This window comes from Gopherus flavomarginatus, chromosome 9 (assembly GCF_025201925.1).
Source record: "Gopherus flavomarginatus isolate rGopFla2 chromosome 9, rGopFla2.mat.asm, whole genome shotgun sequence".
Lineage (NCBI taxonomy): Eukaryota > Metazoa > Chordata > Testudines > Testudinidae > Gopherus > Gopherus flavomarginatus.
This window is the reverse complement of record NC_066625.1, coordinates 52,481,205-52,496,120: the sequence shown is the minus strand read 5'-3', so window position 1 is coordinate 52,496,120 and position 14,916 is coordinate 52,481,205. Positions and strand designations below refer to the sequence as shown.

Genomic DNA, 14,916 nt, shown 5'->3' with positions numbered 1-14,916 from the left:
CCCCAAAAAGAAAATCAGAATATCAGGCTTGGAAGGGACCTCAGGAGATTATCTAGTCCAACACGCTGCTTAAAGGAGAACCAATCCCCAGGCAGATTTTTTTTGCCATAGATTGCCAAATGACCCCCTCAAGGATTGAACTCACAACCCTGGGTTTAGTAAGCCAATGCTCAAACCACTCAGCTGTCCCTCCCCCCATTTACAACATGAATGCCAAAGAACATCCCACAGAGCTGAAATGCCCAGACTTCATTCCATGTTTGTAGAGTCCTGACAGACAGAGTATTCAAGTATTAGTATTCCATAACTCTGCTTTGCTGGGGACTGTACACAGGTCTGACCGCACCGAACAGGCCCAACACCAGTTTAGAACAAATCTTGACCCAGGATACTATTGTCCCAGCCTTGAATAGAGGCCCAGACAAACTATTCTGCACAACTTTCATTGCCATTAACAGGAGTCAAGTGTGTGAAACTCTTATTCAGTGCTTCAGCATGTACAAATCCCAGATGTGACATAGGTGGTTCTTCAGTGCAAGTGGGCAGGGTGAAGCCCTTTGTCTGATACACAACTAGAGAGATCTCTGGTTTTCAGAATGTCTAGTCTGTTAGAGAAGAGGTGAATACCAACAGGTCCTCTCCAGGAGAAAAGTTCTCCTCTCAGGATCCTCAGTGAGCTGCATTTACAGGGGAAGAAGACTGAGCCAAGATCTCCTGTACGGATCTGAGAGGAGGATTCTGGTCTAAATTTGGTTTCCAAATAGTGGTTCCCCGTTTAAGCAGCTAGAAGGCTGTAAATATCCTTAACCAATAATCCCTTTTCCTTCAATGCACTGTCTGCACAACAGGTGACCAAAACTTTATTCCTCGAACACTATATACTACGTATAAACTTATCATTACAGTTCCCATCTCTCTAGAGAGCTCATTCTTCATCTTTAAGCCAGGCAGTATAATAGGGGAGGAGTGCAGTGCCATGCTTCAGGGATTCTGGTCACTGGGGTCACATTTCAGGATAACTTTCACCCCCAAGCCCTTCTTGGTTGTCTCAAAGGCCTCCAGCGCTTTTTCCAAAGGGAAGCGGTGTGTAACCAAAGGCTTGACGTCCACTCTCTTGGATGCAAGCATAGCAATCGCCATGGGCCACCTGGAAGAGAACACAAACAGCGAAAGATAAGGGTAGCCCTCTAGATCTAGGGAATTTGTATATTGACCAGCAGATCTGCATAATTGCATAAGAACCATCCAGACATGAGGCAGCATTCTTACAACGCTCAGAAACAGGACATGACAGGTCTGCAGGGGCCTTCCTCAGTTATTGCTAAACAGGCGAGAAGCGATTTCTTTAGAGCCCAGTTCCATATGTCACTCCCATAAAATCATGCAAAAGGCTTCAGGACTGAGCTCTCAAGCAGAGTGCAAAGCCTGCTCCTGATTAGCAGGGGCTGTATGGGCCAGGCCAGGTCCATGGCTCTGCCCTGTCCCCACCTTCCACACTGGCAAGCAGAGCAGGCCAGGCTCAGAAGGTAGCACACACACTGCACCCGTTCAGGGATGGAGCAGGGAGAACTCCAGGAGCTCCATGAAGCACAGTGCCTCTCGGAGCTCCTGCTGGAGCAAAGGACCTCGACTGAGCCCTCTGCTTGCAGCTCTTTTACATCCTATGATTCTCTGCCTGCTATAAACCACCACCATAGTCTTTCTGTTTGGAAGCACTGAGCTAGCATTGGCCAAGGGTTTATGAGGTTTTGTGCATAAGATAATGACTCCAAAGTAAGTACAGTAATACTGAGCCAACGGTTATGCACACTGTTCACATGGGACAGCTAGCTGTGGTCTGCTCCAGCAGAATAAGTGACAAGCATTGTGAGTTACTGTGTATTCAAATCACAGCAAAATGAAGTTTGAAAAAAAATATCAGTGCTGCATGCTGCTCCTTTATCGCTCTGCCTCCTTGGTTACACATGTTGGTTACTAGGTAAAATCGTGGGGGAGCCGTGTTAGTCTGGATCTGTAAAAGCAGCAAAGAATCCTGTGGAACCTTACGGACTAACAGACGTTTTGGAGCATGAGCTTTCGTGGATGAGTACCCACTTCCTCAGTACATGCATCTGAGGAAGTGGGTACTCACACACGAAAGCTCATGCTCCAGAACGTCTGTTAGTCTACAAGGTGCCACAGGATTCTTTACTGCTTTTAGGTAAAATCGAGACCTCTGGCATCTCTACTGTGTTTTTAGCTCAAATGGTTCACTTAGAGTTCAATGCATTTAAGGAGCCAGTGGTGTGTATCCACAGATAACTGCTTGGGTGCGTGCCAATACTGCCCCCTTTGGGGGTAAGAGGAGCACAGAAATTCACAGAGTAGCTTCCATGGGTTGTATTGCACTTGTATTGGCTTACAGCTCAATCTCCGCCTGGGAAAAAGCTAGAATTCGACAGAGAGATGATGGGAGCTAACAAAACCAACACAGAAACAAACCTTCCAATTAAACAGCTCCTCAGGGAAGCCTGGCTGTAGCTAAGAATAAAGAATAGGAAAATCTCTGGAGATCAGTCCCTACTAAAGAAAAGGAAGGACTTGAAGAGACAAATTGCTACACAAAACTAAACCCAGCTCTGCCACACCAGTGAGACCAAAGTTACAGCCTGCTTCAGAGACAGGGTAAAGCACATCTCAGTCCCATCTATGCTGTGAGACTGACCTACAGCCATCAACATGGCTGTTTCTACAGCATAGACCAGGGGTGGGGAAACTTTTTGGCTTGAGGGCCACATTGGGTTTGTGCAACTGCATGGAGGGCTGGGTAGGGAAGGCTGTACCTCCCCAAACGCCCTTGCCCCCTCCCACTTCCTGCCCCCTGACTGCCTTCCTCAGAACCCCCAACCCATCCAACCCCTGCTGCTCCTTGTCCCCTGACCCTCCCCTCCTAGGACTCCCGCCCTCATCCAACCTCCCTGCTCCCTGTCTCCTGACTGCCCCGACCCTTATCCACAACCCTGCCCCCTGGCAGCCCCCCCAGGACTCCCACCCCCTATCTAACCGCCCTCTGCTCCTCATCACCTGACCACCACCTCCCGGGACTGCCCGCCCCTAACTGCCCGACCCTAACTGCCCCCTGGGATCCCATGCCCTTATCCAACCCCCCCTGCTCCCTGTCCCCTGACTGCCCTCCCAACCCCTATCCACATCCCTGACCCCTGACAGGCCCCTTGGGACTCCCACTCCCAGCCCTCCCTGTTCCCCATCCCCTGACAACCACCCCCCGCAGAACCTCCGCTCCATCCAGCTGCCCCCTCCTCCCTGACTGCCTCTCAGGATCCCCTGCTCCCTTAGCCAATCCACCCACTCCCCGCTCCCTGCCCCTTTACCAGCAGCAGGAGCTTGCAGCTGTGACACCCAGCCAGAGCCAGCTGCACTCCCCATGTTGCCCAGCAGGAGCGGCGGGCCAGAGCACAGCCCACATGGTGGCATGGCTGCAGACAAGGGGGAACAGCGGGGGAGGGGCTGGGGACTAGATTCCCCGGAAAGGAGCTCAGGGGCCAGGCAGGACGGATCCTGCAGACCGGATGTGGCCCACGGGCCATAGTTTGCCCACGTCTGGCATAGACAGAATGTAAAACTGCATAGATGAGGTCTAAATCTGTGTCTTCTTTATTCAGCCATTCTTTCAGAATTAAATTGCCATAAATCACATGACAATTCCATGAAAAACCCCCTGGAGATCAGAGCTGGGAAACTACAGCCTAGACTAAGTGCAAAATCACCAAACTAGCAAGACTGGATCAAGCTTGTCATAGGTAAGGGCCTACCAAATTCACTGCCATGAAAAATGCATCATGGACCATGAAATCTGATCGCCCTGGTGAAATCTGGCTATTGTAGGGGAGATCAGATTTCACACAGCTGGGCGGCCAGGGAGCAGTAGCTGCTGACAGGGAGCTGAGCTCTGAAGGCAGTGTCGCTCCCAGCAGCAGTGCAGAAATGAGTGTGTGTGTGTGTGTGTCAGGACTGGCCTTACACATGGACGAGTGGGCAACTACCCAAGGCCTTGTGATCTGGGGAGTGCCATGGTCACCCCCTCCCACACACACGGAGTCAGTCCAAGGCCCCTTTAACTCCCAAGCACTGGGTGTGGAGCCAGGAAGGGACAAGGCTGAGGGCATCCCAGCTGGGGGCTCTTACTGTCTGCTGGGCTCCAGCTGCTAGTCCCAGACAGGCTGGGGATGAATAGGACTTCCTTTTCCTCTGAACAGGCCGCTTCTGAGGCCATGTCAGACCCATCTCTGGGAACGTCCCCTGGCTGCAGGAAGCTCCACATCTGCTGTCTGGTAGTCCAGCTCTGAAGGCAGGGTGACATGTATGGTATTGCCACCCTCACTTCTGCACTGCTGCGGGCGGTGGTGCTGCTTTCAGAGCTGGGCACCTGGCCAGCAGCTGCCCTCCAGCTGCCCAGCTCTGAAGGAAGTAGCACAGAAGTAAGGGTGGCAACATCATGATCTCCCAGCAATAGCCTTGCAATCCCCCTCCCCACCACCTCTTTTTGGGTTAGGACCCCCAGGGTTACAATACCATGAAATTTCTGATTTAAATATCTGAAACCATGAAATTTTTTATTTTTTAAATCCTATGACTGTGAAATTGACCAAAATGGACCATGAATTTGGTAAGGCCCTAGTTATAGGACACAAACAAGTAGGATCTTATTTTTACCTCTAGATCTGCAGGATTGGTTGTTAAATCCAGGTTCGTATCTCACTGCCACAAGAGGCCAAAACACACGTATGACAGGATTTTCAGAGGGTTTGATAATTTTGCAGCCAATAATGAGATTTGTGTCTATCTGCGTGAAAGCAAAGCTCTCAAACTTCTTCCCAGCACAGACCATATCTCATTACAGAGATTGCCTCATGGACACCTCTCACCCATCCTCCATTGCCCACCCCCTATTTCCTCACCACCACCCAATCTCCCCACCTATTCACCCAACTTCTGGCCCTCATCTACCCACCCCCATATGTTCACTCATCCCCTATCTCCCAGTGCTCATCTCCCCACCCATCCCCTATCCATCCTGCACTGCCCACCTCCCCACGGATCCCTTGGCCACCACCTCCTCACTGATTCTCTATCGCCCAGCTCCTACTCCTCATGCACTGCCCACTTCCCCATCCATCTCCCAGCCCCAACCTCACCACACAACCCTCTCCTCATCGATTCCTTATCGTCCAGCTCCCACCTCATCCCCCATCCGCTGGCCCCCACCTATCCTCCAGTCCCACCTCCAACTCCTTACCCATCTCCTGGTCTCCATCTTTCCACTCAACCCCCATTGTCTATTCCCCCACCTCACCCATTGCCTGGCTCCCACTGCTTCACCTATCCCCACCATTCCTGTGTTGAAATGGGAGCAGGTCTGCAGTGCACACATTTGCCAGTTTCCCTAAAATGTTGCAGTGTCACTTGGAAAGCCAGCCAGTCTCCAGGACGTGTGATGCAGGAGGAGTGGGGCTGATGGTCTGACAAGGACCCCGCTTTGCAACAGGGACATTTACATTGTCGTGAGAAAGAGTGATTAGAAGGGGAATATTACAGGGTCTTCCATTTCCTCCTTCCTTGTGGAGGAATTAATTCCTTCATGGACAATGGAGTAGTCTGTTGGCATGCCAGTGCACCCTGACCAATACTCACGTATTGCAATAGCGAAATATCCCCTTGATATCCACCTCCCGCACAGCAGCATTCACGATGGGGATATGGACCATCTCCGGTCCCAGCCCCACCAGAACCAGGGTCCCGCCCGAGCGAGTGGCCTGAGAAGGAATAACAGAAACAAAATAAATGCAAATGCTGCCTGCCCATGGAAGGTGAGAAGCTCCTGCGTATGTAGCGAAAATGGACATTGCTGCCAGGCTTCTGAGCAGGCTATAAAAAGAGTTGATACCCTAAAGCAGTGATTCTCAAACTTCTTTGATTGTGTCCCCACTTCTGTGTGTCTGGAGTCATTTACACCCTCGTACCCCGCCACCCCGTTTCCCCCCAGCGCATATACCCAGGCAGAGTGGCGAACAGTGGTTGCTTGCTGGGTGCCCAGCTCTGAAGGCACAGCCCTGCCAGCAGCAGCACAGAAGTAAGGGTGATAATGTGAAAAGTGGTATTTGTCAATATCACTTTTCACAGCAGACTTAGTGTCCCATTGCCATCCTTAGTTCTGTGTTGCTGCTGCCACCCCAGAGCTGACAACCAGAACCCCGCTGCCTCCAAGTAAAGGATTGGGGAAGTGAGTGGAAGGAGAGACCTGAGCCTAGGCTGCCTCCCGGTGAAAGTTGGGCCGAGGGAGAAGAGCCTGAACCTAAGTGGTGCGTCTCTGGCTGTCCCCTTACTCCCCACTTCCTGGGTGTGTACAGCCTTTCTTTATGAGCCCACTCACCAGGGGCTGACAGCCACAGCTCTTGAAAAAAAAGCACAGAGTTCACACCTCCCCTGACACATTCCCGCGCCTCCGTTGGAAGGCCTACCCCACAGCTTGAGAACCACTGCCCTAAAGCATGTACAGGCTTGTACTTGGTGCAGCTGGCCCATCCTGCAGTCCACACAGCCACAGCTACAGTCTCTCTTTAGCACACTAGCTTGATGACAGCTTGCACAAGTATGCCTCCTGCAGATGTGAAGCACACTCCCAGCTCCAAGTGTAGACATACTCATAGGTGCTTTTGACGTTTCAGACAGTTTCCAATAAAACCACCCAGATCCTCTTCCCCATCATCCTGTGCACAGAGCTGTCCCATTCTCCTACCCTTCTAAGTCCCAAGGTGACACTCCGTAGCTTTTTGTCAACACACAAGGAGGGGACAGAAAGTGGCCAGGATAGGCAGAGCAGTGAGCAGGCTGTGGAGAAGCACATTGCTCCCCCTCAAGCCCTGCAGAGCTTACCAGGAAAAGACAATACATGTGTGGAGCTGAATTGTTTTTCCTACTGAGCTCTATGTATGGGTCCTAAGGACCTCTGGCAAGGGAGTCCCTGCTAGTTCAGGGAGAAAGGCACTGGGGAAGAGCCTAAGGATAAGGTGAACAGGTGCAACCTGCACAGCACTGAAATAATTACCTCTACACTGGGGCCTTCTACTGGGCTGCTCCACAAGTGGCTGAAACACCCGTGCAGACAAGGCCTAAGAAACAAACTGCCTCAATTACTCTTATTAATTACTTGTGTAACAGTACTATCCAGAGGCCCCAAGCAAGAGCGGGGCTCCGGCCCCAGAAATTAGAATCTAAACAGACAAGCTGGACAGAAAGGGGAACAGGCAGGGTTCAAGGCCACAAAGCACTGCAGTGTCCGGAGTGAGATTAGAGCTCAGCCCTTTTGAGCCACAGTTCACTGCCCTGCCACAACACTATGCTGTCAAAATATTAAAGTTGATAATAAAATAATTTCCCACAGGAGTGCTCAGAATGTCTAATAATAACCTGCACATCTATTGATGTATTTATTATGCCAGAAACTGTGCTGCATACCACGGCATTAGTTTGGATCTCTAAATAACACTCTCAGTTGCTCCATAGCACATACAACTTACTGATGTTCTCAATGGGCCTTCAATAACCCACCTGGGCTATATTCCTGGCTCTTGGCACCTGACCCAAGAAGGATCCATTTTCTTTCAAGCCTGGGATTAAGAAGTTTTCTGAAGAAAACACTGCTTAGCCACAAGTGCTGTTATGTGCACAGGCATACATGACTGCTGACAGGTTCCAAAGTGCTCTAGACCCCAGCAGAAAAGTGACACTGTTCCCCTTCTCCCAGCAGAGGTTCCCAGGAAAAGATGCTGCTGCCAAACCAGAATGTGAATCAGTGTTCAATCTCAGATATGAGACTAGGTCACACTCCCCCACACACTTTGCACACAAAGTGCAAGAGATGCCAAAATCCCACTGTTACTGTTGTTACTAGGCTGCAGAGTTGGAGATACTGGGGCTCTGCCAAATGACCCCTGTGATCTGCTATTCTCACAAGGCCAGTGCACAGTGAGGGAGATGGGTCAAGGAACGTGCTCCCCCTTTACAGCCCATACAAACACCAGACCGCTGCAGTGCCTGACACTACAAGACTCCAGGGCAGGACTGGCACAGCAGCAGGTGTAGCAGCAGCTGCAGCAGGGGAATTCTGGCTCCCTGAGCTGTGGCTGGGGCACAACTGCTCTGTAGTGCCCCTAACACTGAGCTGTGCTACATGACACAGTTGAGTCCTGAGGTTGTTAATGAAGCTGCATAGGACAGGCCTCAATATCTTCCTCAATGTGAAATTCCCCACAAGGCCACTGTGTGTCTGTTGTTTCCTGGGGGCTGGTGTTTCAGTCATGCCAGCAGAGGTTTGGCTGGGTTCTCCTGCAGCGCTCCAGATACAGAAGCTAGCTGTACTGCAGCTTGTTTCAGAATCCCAGTGCTTCTGGGCACTACTTCCTCTAGGCTTCACTTATCTTGGTTAGTCACAGAAAACTTATGCAAATACGTCTTTATTTAACTTAGCAATTGCCAAGACTCTGATTGCAAAATCAGTAGGGTCAGTGCAGGGCCGGTGCAACCATTTAGGCAAACTAGGTGGCCGCCTAGGGCGCCTAGTGGCTGGTGGTGCCTAAAAGTCCCCTCAGGCGAGGAGGTGGCGGTGAGCTGGGTGGGGGGGCGCGCAGAGAGGGTTGCCCGCAATAATGAGGGGGGGCGCACAGGGGAACTGCTCCCTGCCCCAGCTCACCTCTGCTCTGCCTCCTCCGCTGAGCACACAACCCAGCTCTAAGTCTCCTCCAATCAGCACCGCAAGCCTGGGCGGGAAGGAGAATTAGAGCAGCGCCGACGTGCTCAGTGGAGGAGGCGGAGCCGAGGTGAGCTGGGGCGGGCTACCCAGGCAGGGTTAGCTTCCGCAGGAGGTCTCCCCAGGCAGGGTAAGCTGCCGGGGGCAGGGGGAAGTCTCCCCAGGCAGGGTTAGTTGCCATGGGGGAGGCAGGGGGGAGAGGGGTTAGCTGTCGCGGTGGGGGGGGTAACTGCTGCGGGGGGTGGGGCTCCCCAGGTGGGGGGCTGAGTTAGCTGCCATGGGGGTGGGGGTGCAAGGTGGAAGTTTTGCCTAGGGCGTGAAACTTCCTTGCACCGGCCCTGGGTCAGTGTAAACAATGGTAATGTTTTCTGTAGTAAATATAGACTCATAGTACATTAATATTACATCAGAGGGAGAGCTCATGTGATCATCTAGTCAGGACAGCATGGAAATGTAGGGCTGGAAGGGACCTCAAGAGGTCATTCTGTCCAGCCCCCTGCACTCAGGCAGGACCAAGTAAACCTAGGCTGTCCTACTGGTTCTTAAAACTTCCAGTGATAGGGATTCCACAAACTCCCTTGGAAGCCTGTTCCAGAGCTTAACTACCCTTAGAGTTAGAAAGTTTTTCCTAATATGTAACCTAAATCTCCCTTGCTGCAGACTAAGCTGATTACTTCTTGCCCTGCCTTCAGTAGACATGGAGAGCAATTGATCACAGTCCTCTTTATAACAGCTCTTAACGTATCTGAAGACCATTATCGGGTCCCTCCTCAGTCTTTTCTCAAGACTAAACGTGTCCAGTTTTTATAACTTTCCCTCATACGTTAGGTTTTCTAAATGTTTTATCATTTTTGTTGTTCTCTGGACTCTCTCCAGGTTGTCCACATCTTTCCTGAAGTGCAGCACTCAGAACTGGACACAATACTCCAGCTGAGGCCACACTAGAGCCGAGCCGAGCAGAACAATTCCATCCCATGTAATACAAATGACACTCCTGTTAATACACCCTAAAATGAAAGCCTTTTTTGCAACTTCATCACATTGCTGGCTCATAATTTGTGTTCTACGCTAACCCCTGGCTCCTGTTCAGCAGTGCTACCACCTAGCCAATTATCCTCCATGTTGTAGTGGTGCATTTGATTTTTCCTTCCTAAGTATAGTACTTTGCACTTGCCTTTATTGAATTTCATCTTGTTGATTTCAGACCAATTCTCCTATTTGTCAAGTCTGTTTCGAATTCTAAGCCTGCCCTTCAAATTACTTGCCAACCATCCCAGCTTGGAGTCATCTACAAATTTTATAAGCATGGTCTCTGCTCCATCATTCAAGTCATTAATGAAAATATTGATGAGTACCAGACTCAGGACTAACCTCTGCAGAACCACACCAGATAGGCCTCCCTGTTTGACGGCAAACCATAGAATCATAGAATATCAGGGTTGGAAGGGACCTCAGGAGGTCATCTAGTCCAACCCCCTGCTCAAAGCAGGACCAATCCCCATCGCTAACTACTTTTTGAGCAGTCTTTCAATCATTTGTACTCCCACTTTTATAGTCATTTCATCTAGACCATATTTCCTTAGTTTGACTATGAGAATGTAATGTGGTACTGTGTCAAAAGTATGGCTGTCAAGTGATCAAAAAAATTAATTGCAATTAATTGCGCAATTAAAAAAATCAATCGCAATTAATCACACTGTTGAACAATAATAGAATACCATTTATTTAAATATTTTTGAATGTTTTCTACATTTTCAAATATATTGATTTTAACTACAACACAATACAAAGTGTATAGTGCTGACTTTATATTTAAGTATTTGCACTGTAAAAAAACAAAAGAAATTGTATTTTTCAATTAACCGAATACAAGTACTGTAGGGCAATCTCTTTATCATTAAAGTTGAATTCACAGATGTAAAATTATGTATTAAAAAACCTGCATTCAAAAATAAAACAATATAACATTTTAGAGCTTGCAAGTCCACTCAGTCCTATTTGTTGTTCAGCCAATCACTCAGACAAATAAGTTTCTTTACATTTGCAGGAGATAATGCTGCCTGCTTCTTGTTTATGTCACCTGAAAATGAGAACAGGAATTCTCATGGCACTGTTGTAGCCAGCACCACAAGATACTTACGTGCCAGATGCACTAAAGACTGATATGCCCCTTCATGCTTCAACCACCATTCCTGGGGACATGCGTCCATGCTGATGACGGGTTCTGCTTGCGTTTTGTCAAATCTGCAAATCAACTATTACATGACCCCAGGAGAAGAGACTGAAGCTTGAGCCCACCCAAGCCCCACCACCCCGGGTTGGGGACCAAAGCCAAAAGGTTTCAGCCCAGACAGAGGGCCTGTAATCTGAGCCCCAGCCCCCAGCGCCCAGGGTTGAAGTCCTTGGGCTTTGGCTTCAGCCCCGGGCAGTGAGGATTGGGCTTCGGCTTCAGTCCCACGCCTCAGAAAGTCTAAGCCAGCCCTGGTGACCCTATTAAAATGGGGTTGCGACCCACTTTTGTGTCCCAACCCACAGTTTGAGAACCACTGCACTACAGTATTTGTATGAGGTGAACTGAAAAATACTATTTCTTTTGTTTATCATTTTAACAGGGCAAATATTTGTAATAAAAAATAATATACACTTTGATTTCAATTATAACACAGAATACAATATATATGAAAATGCAGAAAAACATCCAAAATAGTTAATACATTTCAATTGGTGTTCTATTGTTTAACAGTGCGATTAAAACTGCGATTAATTTTTTTTAGTTAATTGCGTGAGTTAACTGCCCTTAATCGACAGCCCTAGTCAAAAGCATTACTAAAATCAAGATATATCAGATCTACAGCTTCCCCGTAGCATTAGGTGAGTAACCTTGTCAAAGAAGGAAATTAGATTGGTTTGTTATGATTAGTTCTTGACAAATCCATGCTGGCTATGATTTATAACCAGAAGCCATCTGAACGATGATCAGACCCATAACTGTAGGCAGAAATACTAGCATTGCTATGGCAATCTCATGAATAGCAATGAGAATCCTGCACAAAGACTGAGGGGAAGATGGGACCAGTGCTTGAGAGCCTAGAGATGGAAAAGGCCCATCAAGTCAGAGCTGTTCCCTAGAATACATTACCCTGTGTTCTGTCTGCACCATTCTACATCCCAGCAGAATGCACAGTAGGGGGTATGGCCCTGTGATTCAGCCTGCATTTTCACTTACTTGGCTTCATTTCAGTGCTCCAAGTTCTTACTACAACTAGTCTTCCAACAGCGCTGCTAGGGTACAAAGGGTACATGAAGCAAGTTGCCCAGAAAAGCTCACAAGGTAAACAATGCACACATACACAGGCCAAAGGACAGTGTGCACAGGGGAGAACCCGATAGTCCTGGGAAAGCTGGGTCTGAAGATGAAATCAGAGTAAGAGAGAAGAAGAAGGTGCTTGGTGGACAAAATCTGGGAGACAATTCCAGGCTCGGGAGGAGTGAGAGCAAGTCATGAGTGGGAGGAGACACAGGAAGCAGTGAGGAGAGTATATGAAAGATGAAGAGGGGACATATGACAAATTGGGGGATGCTAACAGATAATGGAGTGGGGAGATGACGAGCCATTGAAGGAGATACTGTAGAAGTCAGCAAGGCAGGAGGAGGATGGGAAAACACAACATCAGTCAAGGATAGGAAAACACAACAGTTCTGCCAATCACCATTACCCACAGGAGAACACGGCCAATTGGAAGCCAACACAACACGTTCCCTTGGGCTGACGCAACCCTCTCTCTTTTGCATGCTGCGTGCTGCTAGCTGCAAGGGAAGTGGAGCTGCTCGCCTCAATCAATGGCCAACATTGACATCTACAAACAGGAGAGGTGAAGCAGCAAGAAGCGGACACAACGCATAGAGAACTCAGCACCCTCTCTACGCCACATCTCAGCACAGAGTACTGCACCATAAGCCAGAGACCTTCCCTGGAAATACAAATCAGGGCCTATGTAGTCAGAGAGTCTAGGGACCCAACTAGGGACATCCTAAAAGGACCTAGTTTTCAGAAATTATTGAGCACCTGCCCTGTGAAATTAAGGCTTCTTTAAAGGTAGGCACCCAAAAATCATAGCAGCTTTGGAATATTTAGGCCAAGGTCCCCTCCACAGAGGAAAAGAGCATTCCCAGTCCCTGATAGCATGGGGAGGGCATAGCTACCCCATAGCACAGAACTCAGCTCTCCTGGAGGGGAGCAGAGCAATATTATTATTTCTGCATATGCACACTCAACTAAGTTCTGCCTTGAGATACAGGCACACAAGTTAGAGGCAAGTAAATGCTATCTACATATGCTATCTACCACTAAGTCTACTTAAGGTGGCACAGAGGACTGACAGCTCCATTGCAAGCCTTGGCTCTGACACAGATCCACCACAAGGTAAATTAAGCCAAGTGGCCTCAGGGACACTATGGTGGATGCAGCCCTCCGTCTGCCTGAACCAGTGGCTGCGCGCCAGCAAAGGGCTGAAATCTCCATTGTCATGCATTGACTGCCCTGCTGGTAGTGGAGTCTGGCCAGTAAAGTGGGTTTCTCACACAGTTTCACCTCTTATTTTATTTTTAGCCACTCGAATGACCAACCTGAAAAGAAAGAAGTAAATGCCGGCACTGATCTTGGATAGGGGAAGGAAGAACTCACGTAAATGCCAGTTTGGATGCTGGCCTCTGCCCCAGAGCACTCCATGGTTATGTCAGGCATGCAGTTAAGCAATCCTTGCACCATGCAGGCCATGTCCTTTGGGGTCTCTTTCTTTATCTGAATGGTGAAATCTGCCCCAATCTCTTTGGCTTTTTCCAGGCGGGAGGTGGATAAATCTGGGGAAGGAAGAAATAAATCACAGAACTGCAGCTGGCCGAAAAACATCATGCAAGAAAAGATGTCACACTGAGAGGTCCTGCAGCAAGCATGCCCAGTGGGACATGGGCACACTGTATGCACACAATGCAGGCACATTGGGTGAAAAAGTCTGGTTCCCCTTCAGAACTCCCTCAACCTGATGGTGCGTGGATGGGGTAGGAGATCAGTTCTTCTCTCTGGGCTGGTGGGGAAAGATGTGCAACAAGCAACTTAAAGGCACAAGAGATGCCAACAGGATTCTGGCCACGGGGAAAGTTGCCTCTTTCAAAGATGCTGAGGTCTTAATATTCTGAAGCCCACAGACAAGTCATTCTGACCAAGGCATGTAGCAAAGGTGCAGCTGCAGGCACCTGACGACAATGAGGTTCTCTACAGATGTAACATTATCACCATGGTTATTCATGATTTGTACCAAATTAGTAAACTGCCTAGAAGTCCCGGCCCCTTTGTGCTGGCTGCTGTACAACTATGGATAAAAGAGGGGGTCCTTGCTCCAAATTGCTTAAAATCAACATACAAGACAAGAGACAGTTGGCAGAGAGGGTAAGCAGATGGGAGAGAGCATAAGAATGGCCATACTTTATCAGATCAAAGGTCCATCTAGCCCAGTATCCTGTCTTCCGACAGTGGCCAATGCCAGGTGCCCCAGAGGGAATGAACAGAACATGTAATCATAAAGTGATCCATCCCATCACCCATTCCCAGCTTCTGGCAAACAGAGGCTAGAGATACCATTCCTGCCCATCCTGGCTAATAGCCATTGATGGACCTATCCTCCATGAACTTATCAAGTTCTTTTTTGAAACCTGTTATAGTCTTGGGCTTCACAACATCCTCTGGCAAGGAGTTTGGGTTGACAGGGCATTGTGTGCAGAAATCCTTCCTCTTGTTTGTTTTAAACCTGCTGCCTATTAATTTCATTTGGTGACTCCTGGTTCTTGTGTTACAAGAAGGGGTAAATAACACTTTCTTATTTACATAAGGAGCATAAAGTAACAGTGAGAAAATTATGAAGACATGTAATACACAGTGATCACAGTCTACCAGCTGCCTAACCATAACTTGCCTTGCTGGTGAATTCAATACCACCACTTTGGCAGCAAATGCATGGAGACAAGAGCATTGCTAGGAGTCTGGCATTAAGGCCTCCTGGAATTCTTCTTAACTAGAGGGGTCTTTCCCTTTGAGGCCGGCACACTGTAACACA

At 48.8% G+C, this 14,916-nt stretch overlaps 1 protein-coding gene across 2 annotated transcripts in view; it reads right to left on the bottom strand.

The window, feature by feature from the left end:
- Positions 1–829: 829 nt before the first annotated feature.
- The window catches only part of SORD (sorbitol dehydrogenase), a 34,697-nt gene continuing 20,610 nt past the window's right edge, over positions 830–14,916 (bottom strand). The window contains exons 7-9 of one of the 2 annotated variants that reach the window (XM_050966834.1): positions 13,433–13,666; positions 5,692–5,813; positions 830–1,147 (exon numbers count right to left, since the gene is read on the bottom strand). In XM_050966834.1, coding sequence (XP_050822791.1) covers positions 1,049–1,147; positions 5,692–5,813; positions 13,433–13,666 — 455 coding nt within the window. In that variant the 3' untranslated portion in view covers positions 830–1,048. The remainder of the gene's footprint in view (positions 1,148–5,691; positions 5,814–13,432; positions 13,667–14,916) is intronic. The other variant, XM_050966833.1, reaches the window with a different exon arrangement.